General features: G+C 43.6%; 1 protein-coding gene across 4 annotated transcripts; it reads right to left on the bottom strand.

The window, feature by feature from the left end:
* Positions 1-176: 176 nt before the first annotated feature.
* On the bottom strand, positions 177-18,565 carry ACOX1 (acyl-CoA oxidase 1). Of its 4 annotated transcripts, none has more exons than XM_057414590.1 (13): positions 17,163-17,302; positions 11,194-11,354; positions 8,319-8,479; positions 6,462-6,569; positions 5,828-5,947; positions 4,639-4,754; positions 4,272-4,441; positions 3,809-3,971; positions 2,909-3,099; positions 2,500-2,679; positions 1,794-1,899; positions 1,562-1,705; positions 177-802 (listed from the first exon to the last, which is right to left on the bottom strand). In XM_057414590.1, exons 2-13 carry the CDS (start codon positions 11,256-11,258, stop codon positions 545-547), a joined length of 1,782 nt encoding a protein of 593 aa, XP_057270573.1. In that variant the 5' UTR covers positions 11,259-11,354; positions 17,163-17,302; the 3' UTR covers positions 177-544. The 4 variants fall into 4 exon arrangements, with proteins under 4 accessions (XP_057270573.1, XP_057270572.1, XP_057270574.1 ...); XM_057414589.1 differs by lacking the exon at positions 8,319-8,479 and adding an exon at positions 18,406-18,565 and having other exon boundaries at positions 178-802; positions 17,163-17,322; XM_057414588.1 differs by lacking the exon at positions 11,194-11,354 and adding an exon at positions 18,406-18,565 and having other exon boundaries at positions 181-802; positions 17,163-17,322.
* Positions 18,566-18,939: the final 374 nt, after the last annotated feature.

Raw genomic sequence — 18,939 nt, 5'->3', positions numbered from 1 at the left:
CCCACCATAGAAGATGCAGTCTGTCCAAATCAGATAAAGGCAGCAAAGGCCATTGAGACAAGATTTAGAATTCTGCTTTGCTGATGGAAGAAGGACACTGCCTCTTCCTAGCTCAGTTTATTTTATTAGCTCAGATGCAGACATGAAACACCTGACACTGAAGTACTACAGAGGAGCAATTTATCTTCTTCTCCAGTCTTTACTATTGCCTGAAGGCACTGGCAGAATTGCCAGGAAGTAGGTAGGACTTTCACAGCTCCAGTCACTAAGCAGAATTAACAGCAAGTGATAACTGCTTTTAAATTCCATGAGATGACTCCATTGTTTCCCTGTGGAGCATATGATTTCCTCCCTCTTAACTGAGAAACTCTGAAGTGTCCCACAGGGTGCATGTGAAGTACACAAAGGAGAGGAACTAAGTATACTCAAAGCAGAGGAGCAGAAGCCAGGTTGCTAATTTTGGTCTATTACCACCAGTGACTTTTCTCCCCGCTTCATCAATTCATTTTGATCCAATGGTCTCAGCAGAGAACTCTAAAGCGAGTTATTTCTCTAGGCACACGTGGCCTGAGACAAAGAAGTAAGGTTTCTTTACCTCTGTTTTGTTCAGTGGGGATTTCTTTGCCCACTCAAACATGTTCTCATAGACATTGCCATCGTAGCGGCCAAGCACCGATCCCAGGTGACTGTCATGAAAGTCAAAGGAGTCCACCAGGGCCACAGCATTGGGACGAATCACAGCCAAGAGCTCTTTCACATGCTGCTTCACTTGAGTAATTTGGGCATCAGTCAAGATACCCGCCTTGGGGGGTCAAAAATAGAGATTAGCAGAAGAGAATCCAGGCCACAAGAACCCTCCCCTCCCGTGTTCTAACACAGGTCAGCCTTTCCCCCAAACGCAGCAGTTCACAGAACAGTGGATTTTGGTGTTCTTTCCTAAGTTCTAAGTAATCAAATTTGCCATTGTGCACAAGCAAAAGGAGCTGCCTACCATAACCCACCACACTGCCCAGCTATTTAACCCTGGGTAGAAGACTCATTCTTTAGAGTGCCTGAACTTACTTCAGTAGCAAGTGTCCTGAAGAGTATGCATAAGTGTATATTAAGTTCAGCCTGGTTTCAGGGAACTAAAAGCAGCAAAGAGGAAAATGGGGAGACAAAATATTGTGCCTGCCTGAAGACAAAGTAAAACAGTGCTGCAAAAACACAATTCTCAGAGAGAATGAAGTAACGCTTGGTAATATAAACCCGTTCACTGAAGTCTAACATGCATCTCCTTTACTGACTCCTTGGTTTCGAACATACAGCACCTGGTCACCAACTGCAAAACACTCAAGCAAACCTAGACTGATGCCACGTTACCATTTATCATCCCACTCTGCTTCTGTAGCAGATCGCCATTAAAACTTGACAACAGCCTTCCATTAGACCTGCACTGCTAATGGCCTTCTGGAAGTCAACAGAACTTAGCCCTAAGCACTCGTGCAACTCCACATTTAAAGCATCTTTGCAAACAATGAGTCTGGCTCTAAAAGATTTAGTGTTGGAGGAAGGCACCAACCTGCAGGAAGTCCCCTGTGTTCTTGCTGATTCCACAGAGAGCATACAGGAGACACAGCTCAGTCAGGACAGCACGGACTGCTGCATTACTGATCTCAGCCAGCTTTGCTGTGAAAAGCTTCACTATCACATAGTGACAGTGTGCCTACAAGAAACAAAAAGGAAAGTGGATCAGGTTCATGAAGAGGTGAGAAGTTCTTCTAGCGCTTTCCTTTATGAGACACATCATTCACCTCAGATGCTTGCACAAGATCAACAGAAGTTTTATTCCAGGCATCCTCCTTGCTCCTCCTGTGGTTCAGTTCAGCTTCTAAATTCTTTGCTGCAGCTTCTACAAGCCTGTTTCATAAAAGGAAGAAAACCAGATTACACAGTAACACTACAGTAACAGGATTACATACACTGTATTCACATGAATTTCAGTCTAACACATCTGAACTACTCTGAGATCATGTGCCACAACTGAATAAACTGAGTGAAAAGTTGTGGCTCTAAATCACCAGTCATCACTCCTGCAGCTAGAACACAGCTAGAGGGTAAGAGGACATTGGATAACACATCTGTGGTGCCTGAATACCTACTCCATGTAGGCATCTGTCCTACTCTCACACTTCCTTCACAACAGGCTTTAGTATCAGGATTGTTTCTCTCCAGATAGATCTCTCAGCAGTTTGAACAATGTATTTGTATGCGTAAATATACTTTACATGCAAATAAGAGATACTTCAAAATGGGACAGAAAACAGAGGGGCTAAGGAGCCTCTTTAACCTCAAAACCACTTGACACTGACCCTAATCTGGTAAAGCGTGTCACTACCTGACAGCAACACATGGAGCAAAGCTTTGCAAACCACAACACTGACAGGGCAGCTCATCACCATCCCCTCCTGAGACACAGTTTGACTGGTGCTTGGCTCAGCCTGGGAAGCGTGAACTCACCAGGCAGCACGTGCTTTGTAGGCCTCTACCAAGCTGACTGGATCATTAAGCCGCACAGTCACAGTCCTGGCAGCCACATGCTGTGGCTGGATACGTTGCCTGGAGAGATCATTAAGGTAGGACACCATGCCAGTAACCCGCTGCCCAGAACTAACTTGGGTGTAGCTTTTGACAAGGAATCTGGAAATAGAGACAAACAGCAACTCTTACACAGGAGTCATTTGAATGAAGTCAGCTTACATAGGCTCAGACTAGCAAGGAACAGCTGCAGGCTTATTTTCTGTCAAAAACAGGGCAAGGGACAGAAACAGGAGAGAAGAGTTTCAAGGTAAAATGGGATACTCTTCTACTCATCACTTCCAAGAGCGTAATGTCAAGGCAAGAATGCCTCTGGACAGAGCTATCATACCTAGCTGTCTGCAGCATCATGACTGTATTTTCTCCCTCGTAGGTGCAGGATGGGGTGAACGTGACATAGATGTCAGGAATGCCGCTGCAGCGAGAGTAGCCATGCCCACCACACGCCATCCGACATTCCTCAATACCAGCATTGGCAGTCCAGGAAGTGAACGCCTTCAGCCCTGCTGTCAGTGCATGGAGCTGATGGACAAAAGCAAAGCCAGTTTAGATATTTATTTTCCAGTTTTAGCTTGCCCACATGCCCAGTACTGTGGCGCCCAGAAAAACCAGAGTCAACATCACCCTTCCACTGTCCCACAGGTTCTGGTTCATCTTCTAAGAACTCTTCTCTGAGGAAGAGTTTATGAATACCTCTGTACATCTAAAGACTTCTTTTGAGTAGCCCATCCTTTCTGTCTCTACGCATTGTATGTACAAAGCTCTCTTCAATTGCCGGTGTTACATTAGGATCTCAGACAGAATCCCTAACTGAAAAGTACCATTATACAACCCTAACCCCTCAGTATAGTACTGATAACTTTGATCAACACTCTAGTCACCTGGAAGGACAAATCAAGGAGCTACAGGACAAGCCTAAGACCAGTCTTAACTCTGCTCTCAAGCAATACGCAATCACTCCTGAAAGTCACCTTTTAAAAGAATATAGTCACAGTAGCTTTCTCACTGTGCATTAATTCTTTTCTTTTTTTTTTTTTATAAAAGGCTGCTAAATGAATAGTGCAAATAAAGAAGTCACAAGCACATACTGGGCTTGGGATCTCCCAGTCTCAAGCAGTACAAGTCATCTCAGGAGTGAAAGCCATAAAGGCTTGAGGCCTTTTTTTCCATGCTATAAAGAAACCTTAGGTAAGATCCAAAACCACCCCTCTGATTGCAGAGGACACAGTACCTCTGGCAGCTCACTCAGATCCCCTTCATTGATGTCTCCACTAATACGACGATAGGTGTCTTTTATGTAGGCTCCCACAAAATGAAAAGCATATGCTGTTGCCAGGAGAGGAAAGAGTTTGTATTGCTGGGTCTGATAATCCAAGATCTGGGGTTCAGGTTCCCTAGAGCAAAATACAGATGAATTAGTATGCCCGTGGCTAACAAACTGCTGCAGAATCCCTATTCAACTCTCAGTAGGTTCTGGAGTCCAAGCTGCAGCCATATCACGCCAGACTATCTAAGACTCTACAGTAAAGTCTCTGGCAGGGGGAAGACATTTGTCAAGAATGTCAAGAATGAAAGATGAAAGTGTTCTGAAACTTTCAAGTGCTACAACAAACATCAGCCATAGTCCTTCTTCCCCCCAGTACTCGAGGTTTTTCTCTCAGCACTTAAGGCCACTCTTATTTCACTGCACTCACCCTGGCTTCAACTCAGACTGGTGTCTCACTGCGCTGTAGCGGATGGCAATGGTACAGGCCCGAGACAGTGAGCGAGCAGAATCACCTACAATGAGCGACCGGATGAACACCATGGTCCCATAGGTTAGCTTGTCACTGAGTGGCTTCACATAGGTGCCATCTGGTTCAACCTACCAAGAAAAAAGAAACAAACCACAGCCTATTGGTTTCTAAAGTGTCCTCCCTTTTACATGTTCACATGTCAAGCTCTAAACTCACCAAGTAGCACTTAGAAGCAACCTACAATCTTTTTGGTACACAATTCAACCACACAAGAGCATTTGAAGTGTCCATTTCTAACAGCATACGCTGGAATGCACTGGTTTACCTGGGCATACTTCATCAGCATGTTTTCCCGAGGAATTCTGAAGTTGTCCATTTTCAGGTAGCCATTATCCATTTCATCATAACCAAACTTTGGCCCTATGTCACCCACTGTAATACCTGCCACAGACAAAGCCATGTTAGGAAATGGGAACTAAACATCACACGAGAGGTTCAAGCTTTCTCCAGTAAAGAGACTTTGGTTTTATAGCCAGTCCTGGGATTGTTAGAAGTCACAGCCAACAAGGACATTCATCTCTTTGATGAGAAAGCACTGTCCTGATTTTGGCTGGGGCAGAGTTAACTTCCTAATAGCTGGTGCAGCACTGTGTTTTGGATTCAGGATGAGAACAATGTTGACAACACACTGGAGTTCGGGCTGTTGCTGAACTGTGCTTACACCAAGTCAAGGACCTGTCAGCTACTCACACTGCCTTGCCAGCAAGCAGGCTGGGGGTGCACAACAAGCTGGGAGGGGACACAGCCAGGACAGGTGACCTTGACTGGCCAAAGGGAGATTCCAGATCATATGGAGTCACACTGAACAATAAAACTGGGTGGAGCTGACCAGCGGTGGTGGCTGCTGCTCAGGGACTGGCTGGGACGAGCCAGCAGGAGGTGAGAAACTGCACTGTGCATCACTTGCTTTCTGTATTCTTTTATCATTATTATTAGTGTTATTTTCCCCTTCCTTTTCTGTCCTATTAAACCGTCTTTATCCCGACCTACAAGTGTTACCTTTTTCCAATTCTACGAGGGAATGGCTGTGTGGTGTTTAGCTGCTGCCAGGTTGAACCACAACAAGTGGACATCAAAACATGGGGATCTTCATATATGCAGTCCTCCTACTGGGGCAGTTATTTCTGAAGATCATCCACAGCTCACCTCTAGCTAGATGATGATGAAAGTTACTCTTTCCCTTTCAGAAAGTGGGACATGCTGCCTCACAGAATGCAGATCTGGGAAACACTGGGATCAAATTCCAAACTAACCTTCCCATTGAAAGCCTGAGATGAAAAATGACTCGGTGGTAGTTCAGTCATAAGAAAGACTCCTTTAAGCCTTGTGACCTACCAACTATTACTGAAATCAGCTGCTGAAAGAAGCCACATACATCAAGAAGATACACAGAGCTGTATATAGGTGGAGAGGAATACATCAGTCATATTCCAGGTATATTCCTTAAGTTTTACCTGGCAAAGGTTCGTGGGTGCCCAGCTGCCGTATGGGAACAATGAAGGCATGCAGCCCTTTGCACTGGCCCTGGGTGTAGAGCTGAGCCAGAACGATGGCATGGTTTGATGTCTTTCCAACTGCAAAAGGAGTGGGAGTCAGAAGGAAAAAAACAAACATAATCCCATACATAGAGTGTCTTTCTTTAAAGCAGGATCTAAGATTACCTTAAGCATATCATGCATTAGAGAACTGGATTTACAACATCAGTTATCAGCCGAATTCTACAGCTAGAAAATGTTGCTCAAGTCAATGAAAGCTGCACAATATGATTCTCTTGACTATACAATACCAAGTCCTTGGCAAACCTGTCAGTGAAGCCAAAGGAAGTCTAAACTCTGATACAACCAGTCAAAAATTACACCAAATCCATGGAGTGTGAATGATTCTGAGAAACAAATCAGAGCACACAGACAATGCAAAGTTTTAGTAGGCTCTGCCAAGTCTGTTATTTGTTGCGCAAGAGGAACTGCTTTTCACCCAACTCTTTGGATTGTCTTTCAGCCACCATCCTGTAGACAGAACAGGCAGGACATCACCTCCCTAAGCTCTGCCATACGTATTCCAGATTTAGGCACACAGCGATGCACTTACGTCCACCAGGCCACCACTTAATGGAAGTCACAGTGGGGCTGTTGAGGATGAATTCCTGGGTAGCAGGGTCATAAGTAGCTGTAGTTTCTAGACCCCGAAGATGAGTTCCTAAAAATAAGCAAAACACAATGTTTTGGCAGAAAGTCAGTCACAAGAGAGACAAGGACAGAACTGGACAAATGGAAGTTGAACTCCAGTAGTAATGTACAAATTTGAAGTTTTGTTTTAGGCTACATAAAGGATAAATTATCAACCAATTCAGGAAGAACAAGTGAGAGTTAGACCATATTCTGGGACCTGAAGCTAATTCTCAGAAAACATGTCCTTGTTGGTTTGGGTTTTTTTTTCCCCCCTAGTGGTCTAAGACAAGTTTTCCAAGCACCTCCAAACTGACACCTTTTTTCTCTCACACCCCAGAAGCTCAGTTCAAAAGGTCCAAGAAAACATGCTCACCTGGATGTCACTAGAACTGCAATTTGATTAAATAGCAAAACAAAAATCATCTACATTTCAGGCACAAGACGAAAGAATTAGCACCCCTCATCTCTTCCTTCCCTCATCAGGCTACATTCTCCTCACTTGATGGAGCAGTTTCTCCTAAACAAGACCATCCATAGCTCCAAGACAGCACATATAGCATGAATATGCTAGGATACTGATGCAGGTAGATGAAGACACTGCAAAAAGATGAAGGTAACCAATCCAGGAAACGTCTTTGTCTTCTACTCCCAACTCCTTACACTTCACACACACCTGCCTCAGCAGTGGCATTGCTCCTACACATGTAAATCCAAAATCACTGGGCCTACTTGCTTGAACTAGAAAGCTGTGAACACTCCTGAGTAGGGACTGATGGAGCTAGTGACTCTACATGAAAGCTTCAACATAAAAATTTTATCACCTTGATGCAACCACATTTCCAAAGCATGGAGTTCATGGTAGACTTCCACAGGCAGTTTAATATAGCCTTACTTTGCTGGTAAAGGATCTTCAAACCTCACTAAGTTGCAGGACATTCTCCACAGGCTTGCAGTTAATTTGTGCTTCATTCAGTCTCTACATTTCACTTCAACACAAAGATGAATCCTGCTCGTTTTTAGAAAATGATTCTCATCTGCAACTCTCAGATGTCAAAAATCAAGGTCCACAAAGCATAATATCATCCCTTTGAAACTTGCATTAAAAGTGTTGCAATCACAATACTGCTGGAGTTATCAAAATCCACGTCAAGCTTGAAAGCAAAGGAAAAGCAGTAGAGAACAAAGTCTACTTGAGACAGACAATTAAAAACAACATTTTGTGGTCCAATTAAAAAGAACACATGGGAGTGAACTAAAGAACTGGGTGAATAAAGCTCCCCACAAAACATGAGCTTTGGAACCAAGTCATCCACATGTTCTCTGGTCCAAGGTCAGTCCCAGGGTGACAAGCAACTCAATGCCTTTCTTTTTAGCATCTGTTTCAGTACCTTAAAGCTCTGTTCTTTTGTCTTCACACCAACTATTAAGCAGAGAAAAACAGAAATCACACTGGAAAGAATGGTAAGTGTAGAAATGAACAGATGTCATCAAACTGACATCACCACAGCCACATGTGATAGTCTATACTGGTTTGAATGGCACAACAGGAGCATTCAGTATGCTCATCTATAGAGCTACAGACACTAAACTCTCCCCTAGGAAATAAAAAGACAGCATGTGGCACAATGATCCATTAAAAAATCCAGCAGTCCACTTTTCCCTACAGCCCCAGCTGCACATGTGAAGATGGGGGAAAACACACACCATTTTTCCCAGGCAGGGGACTCCTTTGAACACAAACCATTCTTAGAAAGAGCATTTAGTGAATGTACTGTACCATGGCCCATTTCAGTCTGGGCATAAGTGCCAATGATCTCCAGGTTCCAGGCAGGCATGAAGAAGCGATCCTGCTGCTCTGGGGTTGCCTGGGTGAGAAGGGTGGGGAGGAACATGCCCAGATGAAGGTCCAGAGGCTCAGGCCGTCCACGATGAACAAAGCTGTGAAGAAGTGCCATGGGATGGGAGTGTGAAGGGAATGTTATGGGAAGGAAGCAAGCATGAGGATTATGGTGGAGGTTCAGGGAGAGACAAAAAGAGGAAAAAAAGAAAGATTCAGGTGTAAATCAGAATTCAGCAAATGTATTACAGAAACCAGAGCACTGTCCTTTCTCAAGCTGAACAACTTACCCTTACTCTGAAATAAACATCCTACAGTGTATTTCCTGCTAATGCTACATAAAATGCATTTGCAGCATTCCTGTATTTTTGGTGCACCACACTTCATAAAGAAAGATATGAAGTCCACTTTTTCCTCAGGGTAGAATGAGGTAAAACTCTCAGTTTATCCAGCTGAGTGAGCAAAGTTTCAACTGAGCTTGCTTTTCTTATTTTAAAAAAGCATGTCCTAGCTGTCTATGCTACCTATCTTCTCTTTTTTTTAAAGATCAGGTGCGATTAGAGTACACTCAATTCCAACGCCTTCAACTTTAGCTATGTTTAAAAGCTCTCTTAAAAGGACAGTGCTCTGCATGTGTTAAATCAAAGTTGTGAACACAAACAATTTGGCAAGAAAGCCAATATTTTTCAACCAGCACAGTCTCTCCAATTAAATATGCTTCATTAGACCTACTCTTCCTCCAAGCTCTGTCAAACACCATTATTAGTAAGTGGTCTATTAAGGTTTTCTGATATACAGAATTAAATGCATATTAAACCTTTAATTATTGATAGGTTTGAGTATTAAAAGAGCAGGGATATAGATGGAGGATCAGTACCTCCTGTACAGAGGTTGTCCATCTGGTTCATTTATGTATGAAATAATTAAATAGGTCTAACAGGAATACACAGATTTAAATAAGAGGTACATTATGGAAAGAGCACTGATCTGAACTTAGCTCAAACTCAGCTGACATTCTTAGCAAAGTGGGAAGAACACATCCTCATGTTACTTCTAAACACATATTAACAGGAACTAGCTCTACCTCTACAGCTTTCTAAGAACTCTAGTGTCTTCCTTTGATATTTCAGACACCTACAAATAAATTCAACCATCTAATAAACCTAGTAGCAATGTTTCCTAAGCTTTCTGACTGAGCAGAAACCAAGCTCAACAGAGAACTAATGGCTTATCAGGAATAACAGATTCAGTACTGGTAAGAAGTACACAGCTGACAGTCAATGACTGAAAGAAAATCCTATTTACTAGCAAAAGCTATGATCCAGGTAGAAACAGTACAGTAGTGTCAATACCCCTTTTGGTTTCTTTTACAGCCCTGTGCTACTTGTGCTTTCTCTTTCTTTAGTTTTTTTTCAAGAGACTAATTCATTATGGATTAAAATCAGTTCACTAAGATAAAACTGAGTAACCCATCCAGGCTAGGATTCAACTCAATAATGCAGAGGTCTGTTTCCATATCACCAGTTTCTAACTATCAGGATTAAATTAAGGAGAGCTCAGTGACAATTGCTGCAGCAGCTTTACCAGTAAAATAGTTCAGATACTCAACATCCACCACAGGAATACCAAACAGTTGCATTTGAATTATTCAGCATGGAGAGATTTTACCACACTATCACCATATCAGCCCTATTAAGTGTCAAACTACTAATTTTACCATCAAACAACATGAAAACTATGAACTATAAGCAAACCAGACCATCACCAGGCAAAGAAGTGCAATGATCTGATGTGAAATAGCGAGTAGAACAAATCACTTTGGTGTGAATGTGTGTCTGATTTAAAGAAGTTGGTATGATAAAGCAAAGAAGGTCAACAGGATTTTATTGGTGCCACCCAGGTGTGCCTCAGCTACGGGTGCTAAGCCAGGTTTGCTCATTCCATCTCTCCCAAGCAGAACAGACTCAGGATTCCCTCTGTTGCCTCTTTTACAAAGATTTCGGCTACCACAAGTAGCTGTAAGTGAACAGCAACTGGCATCACCAGCTAACTTCTGCAGTTGTCCAGACTTGTACGTATCCCACTTTCCAAGTTGAGATGCCAGCACAAGCACTGGAGTCTTTGCTTTGTTGAACTACTCTTGCACATATTTAACAGCCATAATTCCAGGTTCAGGGCTAAAAGACTGTTTTCTGATCCATTAAATGTTCTTCCAGTTGAAGAATGAGTCATTTTCAACAACAGCAGGAATCAGATGTTTTTCTTCTTTGAAACCAAGATTTTTCCATGATGTTGTACAGCAGCAATCAAGTAGCATCTGGAAGAAAAGTGCTTGGGGCAAAGCATATCTTACTCTCAAAACCAAAACTGTACAACCTCACCATGCTGTACTGCATCTGAAGGTGTACTTCTGACCTGTTTAAGCACGGCAGTCATGCACTAAGAACCAAGATATATGTGACCCAAATTCAGGCAAAAAAATCAAAACCACAGTACTGCTGACTAGCATGTTCCAAACCAGTTCAAGTGAAATTCAGACTCCCACAGCTTAGAACCACCTCCTCACCTTAAAGCAAAAGTAAACAACTACAAAGTCAGTGACCAGCTAAAAGGTGCATTCTGGAAAAGACCAAAATTAACTCTGTGATTGTTAGGATGTGAAATGAAGCAACTGTCTACCTACCACACAGGAAATACCCACAGTTAACCAACCCATTTTACTTTCCCCCTTTTAGCTTTACCTAGGGAGCATCATCCATTTCCAAAGGGAAGTTATAGAACAGAGGTTACCCATTGATCCCTGCAGGGAACTAACCATGTCCCATTTCGGTTTGGGCGTAGGTGCCAATTATCTTGACTCCATGGACCAGGGGCAGCCATTTCTCCTTCTGAGCATCAGTCGTTTGGCTCTCTAAGGTTTTTTGAAACATGCTGAAGTGGAGACCGAAAGGTTCAGGAAAATTGCCCAAGCATGTTCTACAGGAGAGAAATAGAGGGATCTGGAGCTCAGTCTGAAAGGCTTTTTGCCAACCCTACAATAAGATAATTTCTTTACCTATTGCAACCTCTTCTTTTGTCCCACAGTCAGCCTCCAAATCAGGAGGCATCAGGATCATAGAATGGTTTGGGCTGGAAAGGACCTTAAGATCATCCAGTTCCAACCCCCTGCAATGGGCAGGGACACCTCACACTATGTCACCCAAAGCTCTGTCCAACCTGGCCTTGAGCACTGCTGGAGATGGGGCAGCCACAGCTTCTCTGGGCACCCTGTGCCAGCGTCTCAGCACCCTCACAGGGAAGAACTTCTGCTTCAGATTTAACCTGAACCTCTTTCAGTTTAAAATCATCACCCCTTCTCCTATCACTCCAGTCCCTGATGAAGAGTCACTCCCCAGCATCCTTGTAGCTCCCTTCAGAAGCAATGCTGATGGGGAAATAAATGTTTTTTTTTCAGGCATTTTCTTCACCCAGGAATCCTGTTGTTACTGTGTAACTGGAAAAAAAAATCTACAAAGATTCAAGGTGAACTCTAAACTGAGGACATGAAAATCAGGTTATCTTCTCCCTCACCTCTCAGGCTTGGTGGGAATAAATCCCACTGCTGCTGGTAGCCTAAAACTAGGCCATTATTAGCTACAAGGACTATGTATTGAAAAGGAAAAAGCTTCTTGGGTGACCAAGTCTTCTCAGAAGAGTGCTGTGTTTCATGTAGCTGCTTCTACCCAATACAGAACTCACCTTCAATTAAAATTACTGTTACAGGCTGGTGCTGGAGGGGATGGAAGGAAGTCAGACATTTTAGGTGTGCCTCATCAAAATAGAAGTTATTTCATGAGAGAACTCTAGTAATTTAGTTGCCACAATGGCAGGCAAAGTACATTCCTAATTACAAGCAGCTCCATAACACAAACATGCTAGAAAGTTTCACTGTGTAGAAACTGTGTAGTAAATCATAACAGCTTCCCTTCAACATTCTGCAGTCTGAACAGCTTTTTCACCTTCAATCTATTGTACACAAAAGTGTTCCATCCTAACTCTAAGCTGGAGAAGGAAAAATATGAGTGCCCTGCAGGAACAGAACTCCCCACTTACTCAAACATACATCCTTCCATCCCAAGGTACTAATACCTGCTCAGGGAGCATATTAAAGAGCTTGTTGCCAACACAGATCCACATTACATAGCAGATGCTATGCACAGTTTGTCAAATTACAGCAGCATTTGTGACTGGCATTTTACACCAGGACTGGAATAAGTGCTTGGGAGCAGAGAGCACATACTAATTCAAAACCACATCCCTTACACAAGCTGTGGAGCTCAGCCGTAGGGCAAGAGAAAGCAGGACAAAGCTTCTTCAAGCTCCACTGAATTGCATACTGAAGATGTTTGTTTTAAATGGAACAGTTTTCAAATAGACAAGACTGAAAAAGTGATGGATTGTTCCAGAAGCAAAACCAATCATATAATCTAAAGCTGGCTCTCAACATATTAACTGTGCTTCAAGCTGGTGTCTAGAGTGTTTGCAATCAAAGCAGCGTTCTTACCAGAAAATATTCTGTTGCCTACAGGAGCACATGGTTACAAAGTCAAACTTAGGGTGACCAAGGCCTTAAAAATGCTATGAGGACAACCCGACAGAGTATTTTTCAGCATTTCTGTGGTTTCCTACACAGGTTATTTACTCTCAGACCCATATAGCAACAGAAGCACCCTTCACTTCCTCACTGCTTACAGCATAATTACTTTATATCTAGTCCTTGGGCCCAAGAAGGATAAACCCACAGAGGGAAACCAAGTGTTGACTATGAAATACACTGCTTCAGGGAGGCTTGGGAAGAGCTTGTGCAGTTCTCTGCATGTTTTCAAAAGCCATTGAAACAACTTGTGAAAAAGGTGCAGCACATGCTTTGCTGTCAGAGAAAGCAGGTCAGACACTGCTGCTCTGAAGGTAATACTCAAAAAAAAATCATGAAGGTCCCACCAGCAGCCGTCATTGCCTATGACTAACGCTTAATCACAACTGCCAGATGTTTCATGCTTAACTAGCACCTTCTCTGATAGCAGTAAGAAGAATGACATTTTGGGAGTGAATACTTTAACATCCCTGTGTCAGAAGGTCATGCTATTTCACTGACTAAACACACAGCATTCTTGCATTAACGAGGCTTAAAGCAGAACTGAAAGCTAATATACAGCAGAAACTTCTCATCTCTGCATACTCCATATGGAATGTTTAGGATTTCCTTAATGTGTCTTTTAACAATTTGAAAGACAGAGAGAATCCCATTTTCCTTGTGACTCAGGGCAAACAAAAAGAGGTATTTGCTGTGAAGGGAGGAACAACAGGTTTTCTTTCCTTCTTTTTCCTCTCTCAAATGCTTACTCCTTCCCCTTCCAATTTCTACATTCCCACAGCTTGTTCCCCAAAAGCTGCATCGTGTAACTGTTCGAGGACTTTGCTACATCAGGACTGATTGTGGCACGAGCCATTTGATCAATGAGCAATGGCCCTGTCAGTCTGAAGTCAGACTTGTCATGACAATCAGCAAGTCAAGAGAAGGGCTGCAGCTCCAAACCCACTTATGGGAGAAGGATACACTACTTCATCAATAACAGATCTTCATAGATTTCATTGCAGCCAACACCACCCACATAGTAAAAGACAACTGTATTGGAGAGGTGAGTGTGACAGTGTATCTATCAGCAAACAGAGTACAACAGAAGCAAAGTCTATGTTTTCAGAGACTCCAAAGCTAAATGAACAACTGCGAAGATTCTCAGGCTGCAGAACTGGGTCACAGAATGAGGCCATTTACTTTAAGCACAATCTGGAAGCAAGCTCTTCTAGCTTTTTGTGGTTCTTGAGGTAACCCTCTCAAAGAAGAGCATGAAGGGTTTCAGTGTTAATAGATATTATGGTAATAAACCCCTTTTCCAGCTGTATCAAAAAGACTCATCCAACTCCAAATTAATTCAGCAGTGGTTAATAGGGCCCTACTATGCTTTTGCTGGTTTGATTTGCTGAAAGCTACTCCAGGTCCTAACACCAGATTCAAAATAAGAAGTTCAAATTCTCACAGGGGAAGTCCACACTCATGCAATGCTTATGAACACAGGAATAATCTGTTGATTTGCAGCTCTCAGATCTTCTCTGACCCAGTTTCTCCCAACTGTTTTTCTTTTCTTCATTTACTCCCCTTTTCCTCAGTGAAGGTTAAACTTGAAGGTGAATTAAAACTGACAAGATTGCTCTCTTCAGAGTTGTGCGGCACAGAACAATTCCCATTTTCCATGCTGACTTACACTTTCCTGCAGCCAGACTGTGAAGAAAATCTTAACTATTGGCACTTTTAGGCTGCTGGCCTTCAACAGCTGTAGCCACAGCAGCAACTGCAGTGTTGCCACATGTTAAGACATGAAGAACTAGCTGAAAAAGCAATAAAAATGATTTTTCATTGTATTTGATAGATCTTCTTACATTTTGGAATGCAAAGCCCTCTGGAAACACGAAGGAGGAGCTTTCTGTTGGGCATGTCACAGCAGCAACAACTGTTCATCTCCAGGACAGTTGAAGGAACAAGCATTTCTCCTCTCCTCTTCATAAATTAAGCTATAAACTCAGTCAGTCAAACACAAAGCTCCCTGGAGAAGCTCTGGCTTCCAGGAAAAGCCACAGGAAAGCAACAAGCTCAAAATTCAAAATATGCATATGTGAATAAATCTGTCCCTGCTGTTTGGGGATAATCCAAGGCACAGGGAATTGATGACAAAATATCTCAAGCTTCCATATGTAAAAATCTGATGGTCAATCACAATAAATACAACTTGAGACGTGAATCAAGGACTTCCATCTATTTCAATAACTTTGTATAAGGTATGTCCATTATACCCATTCAATTTTCAAGTTCGGAAAGACAAAACCCCAGTTTCTCTACATCAGCTTTCACACAAATAAAGTCCCTTATAAAAAAAGTCCCAAATAAAGTTTTGCAAGTTGGGTGGGTTTCACTAAACTTAAAGCATTTGGCAGTCAGCAGGTGAGAAAGTGGGGACAGATACTGAAATGGAAATGAAATCTAAGGATGGAAAAATAATCCATTCATTTCTTCCCTTTTCTATGCAGCACAAAGCAAACAGCCTCCCTTGCAAACACCAGGTGTTAAAGTAAGGAAATGAGGAATATGAACAGAATACAGTTTTCAGAGCAAACATATTCCACTTGCAGGCAAGAAGTGTACGTGCTGCTCTTCATTCTTTGTGTTATTACAGAAGATACTGGAAAATGCAGCCTGTAGTAATGCAATTGTCTCTTGAAATCCTTAATGTCCACAATTAGACTTGACTCTGAAAGAAGTAATCCTTCCTCATGGTTTCAGCTGATTTTGGATCATGAGCTCTGACTAGTCACCCCTAACTATTCACAGCACGTAACACTTGGATGTGATATTTGGTACCTATATGAAATATTAAGCTTTCATCCATTTAATGTTAAGAATTGCTGACTTCTAAATAAGTTTATGGAAGGACAAAAGGAGAATCTAACATTTGACTACTTCAGAAAGTCCTGTCTTCATAAAGTATTGTCAGTAATGCCACCATAAGACAGCACTGATATTGCAAGCTTTGGTGAAGTCTGCCAGCTGGCATGCTGGATAGGCTGCTCCGAGTTTTCTCCATACAAATAACTAAAAAACTTCCCTATCACCTCCAATAATCCTCATATAGGAAAAATTCTAATGATTAACTTCTGCCACGTAGTACCTGAATAACCCAATGCAGTCACTGAACTTCCTTCTTGTTGTCACTGTCCACCAGTGCCAATTTTCAAATGACATTTCCATTACTGCCATGAGAGCTTTCATGAAGCAGGTCAGTGCAGACCAAGTTCTTTGAAATTCAAACTCCATCAGACAAGTTTGATTCCAACTCGCTACTCCCAATATTCATGCCCTGAGGCTAACAACAGCTTTCCCACAAATCCAGTCAGAGGGGGCTTGTGATGCTACCACTGCATTATTTCATTTGCAATGCTCATTTAATGTGCCAGAGTATTCATGGTATGTCCAGATGTGTCTAGAGCTGTGCAATCTCCCTCTGTTAAGCAGTTTCTGTCTGATTATATGAGAATGAGTTTAACGGAACTAAGGGGAGAAATACATCAAAGTCAGGAACTAAATTCCCTGCAAGCTGCAAGGAATCAAACTCAGATGTTAAGGGCAGTTTTATAAATTTAATCCAAGGGTAATAGTATCAGATAAAGGTCAGATACAACAAAATGCCTCTAGGTGAAAGGGAACCACTACAGCACCCGAAGCCTGAAGCGGGGAGATAGGAGAGAGAGTTATAAACAAAAAACATATAAGCTATCCTGGCACATTTTCAACTATGCCTGTAATGCAACTTTATTAGGTCTAAGTGCAAAGTGAAGTAATCAGTTTTAAGAGATTTCATTAGAAGCTGCAACCTCATCAGATCTGTCCAGATTCAAAATATTTTGGTATAATTTTTATTTCTTTTCGGAAAAGAAAAAATGATCAGACTACGAGTCCTATTTTTTACTTTCTGCACCATATATAATAAACAGGGTGTGATTATTAATGGTGCATTTCTAGTCAAAAATCTAAGATAACACAATATTCAGCTTTTCAGCGGCAATGTACTGAAGCCAAATCTTCAGGAGGCTTTTGTACAGGTCTTGAGCTTCCTTAAACAGCAAACACAGCAAAAAAGCCCAACTCTAACACCCTTAATGATGATTCAAGCTGCAAACTCCATAGCGAGGTACCTTTTAAACCAGTAGATCTCCTCTGGGTCGGCAATTCCATATTCTCTTAACTTCATCACCATCAAAGAGCTCTTCCTGATGGCTTGCTCATAGCGCTGGCTGCGGGACAGGAAGTTCAAATCCTCATGCTGGAAGTCAGGGTCATTAATAACTAAGGCCTCTGGGGACAGAAGAGAAGAGGGAAACAAACTCAGCTTCCACAAGCCTCAACAGGCAGCAGGTGAGAAATGATTCAGCCTTTCACTTGCTGGATCTCTGGGTACAGATAACAGAACATAACAACAGCTAATGCAATTAGAAAGATATCACAGCTCTTGGAGAAAGGGACTCTAGCAACAGGGCATTCTCCCATTCCACACATAAAACTCATCTTAAATTCAAACCACACCTGGCAGGAGGGTAATTCACTTATGAGGCCCTCAGTTTACTTGCAAGGCCCCTCAATAACCATCTCAAAAGCTCAGATAATCACCCTTACTGCCAGAAAAGCTGCCTCATGAACTTTGATCCTTGCAAAGGGTACATCTATTACTCCAACCATTCCAACTAGAAACCAAGATACCCAGAAGCCACAGTCCCCTTTGGCACTGAAGTTACACAACCCTTTGGGAGCCTCATCCCAGTGTGGGCTGGGAAGAGGATGTCGGTATGCTGTCATTAATCTCACATATCATGGGAATGGTGAGTGACAATCACGTTGTACATGTACTGCTGGGCACAAGTGTACTAAAAAGAAAAAAAGGGAGAGGGGCCAAGAAATATGCCCACGGGAAGTTGCCTCTGGAGGAAAGGATAATTGAGAGGTAGGACATTACTCTATTAGGGCCACCCTAATACTTTTAGCGAAGGGCAGAAGACAGGGATCAGGGACACAACACTGCTCCTGTCTAACCCATCAGACAGACACCCTTCCCCTGCAAGCCCTCTCCTCGCAGCTTCCCCTCTCCCCAGAAGTTCCTACCCAGGTTTTCCCTGCCCTACAGCCGGCCTCCCCACTGCCCCGTCCCCAGGTCCCCCTCTCCCCACATCCTCCCCCCTCCCACTCTGTCCCCGGGTTTCCCTCTCCTCAGAAGCCCCATACCGGGCCTCCCTCTCCCTCCGCAGCCTCTCGCCTCCCCACACACCCGATTCCCCCTCCTAAAACCTTCTCCTCCCCTCACAGCCCTTCCCGAGCTGTCTCCCGCTCCCCACAGGACGCCCTCCCCTCAGCGGTAAGGGGTCACCGGGCCGGGGCCATCCCCACCGAGCTCCTTCCGGCGGCGGGTGCGGTCGGGGCCGCCATCCAGGATGTGCGTGAGGAGCTCGGGCTGGAAGGTGGCGGCGGCGCGTTCCCTCCGCAGGTCCGCGTTCATCATCGTGGGGACAGCAACGGCGGCGGCTCCGCTCGGCCTCAGCCCCGGCGCCCTCCGGCTCCGGCCTCCGCTCCACCAAGCCGCGCCCCCACCTCACGTCACCTCACGTCACGCCGGGCCACGTGACCGTTCGCTCCCGCGGGAAGAGGCGGTGCCGGCGGCGAGCAGCGGGAGCGGGTCAGTGCGGGACGGGGCGTTCAACCGCGCTTTAAAGGGGCCCGGCCGCGGGCTGCAGGCGGGGGCCGGACAGATAGAGATCCTGGAGCGGGGGCTTAGTGACCTGCGCGCAGAGAGCTGCGCTGGACGGACGGGCATGAAATCGGGCATTGCACAGAATCGGCTAGGCTGGAAAAGAGCTTTAAGATCAGTTGCATAGCGCATTGAGACTGAACGTAACATCCTGCACCTACAGCCACCTGCCGCCA

Source organism: Pezoporus wallicus, unplaced genomic scaffold, assembly GCF_028554395.1.
Source record: "Pezoporus wallicus isolate ANWC-B61680 ecotype Strahan unplaced genomic scaffold, APGP_CSIRO_Pwel_v1 contig_7787, whole genome shotgun sequence".
Classification (NCBI taxonomy): Eukaryota; Metazoa; Chordata; class Aves; order Psittaciformes; family Psittacidae; genus Pezoporus; species Pezoporus wallicus.
The sequence above is the reverse complement of the archived record's forward strand: the minus strand, read 5'-3'. Positions and strand labels throughout refer to the sequence as shown.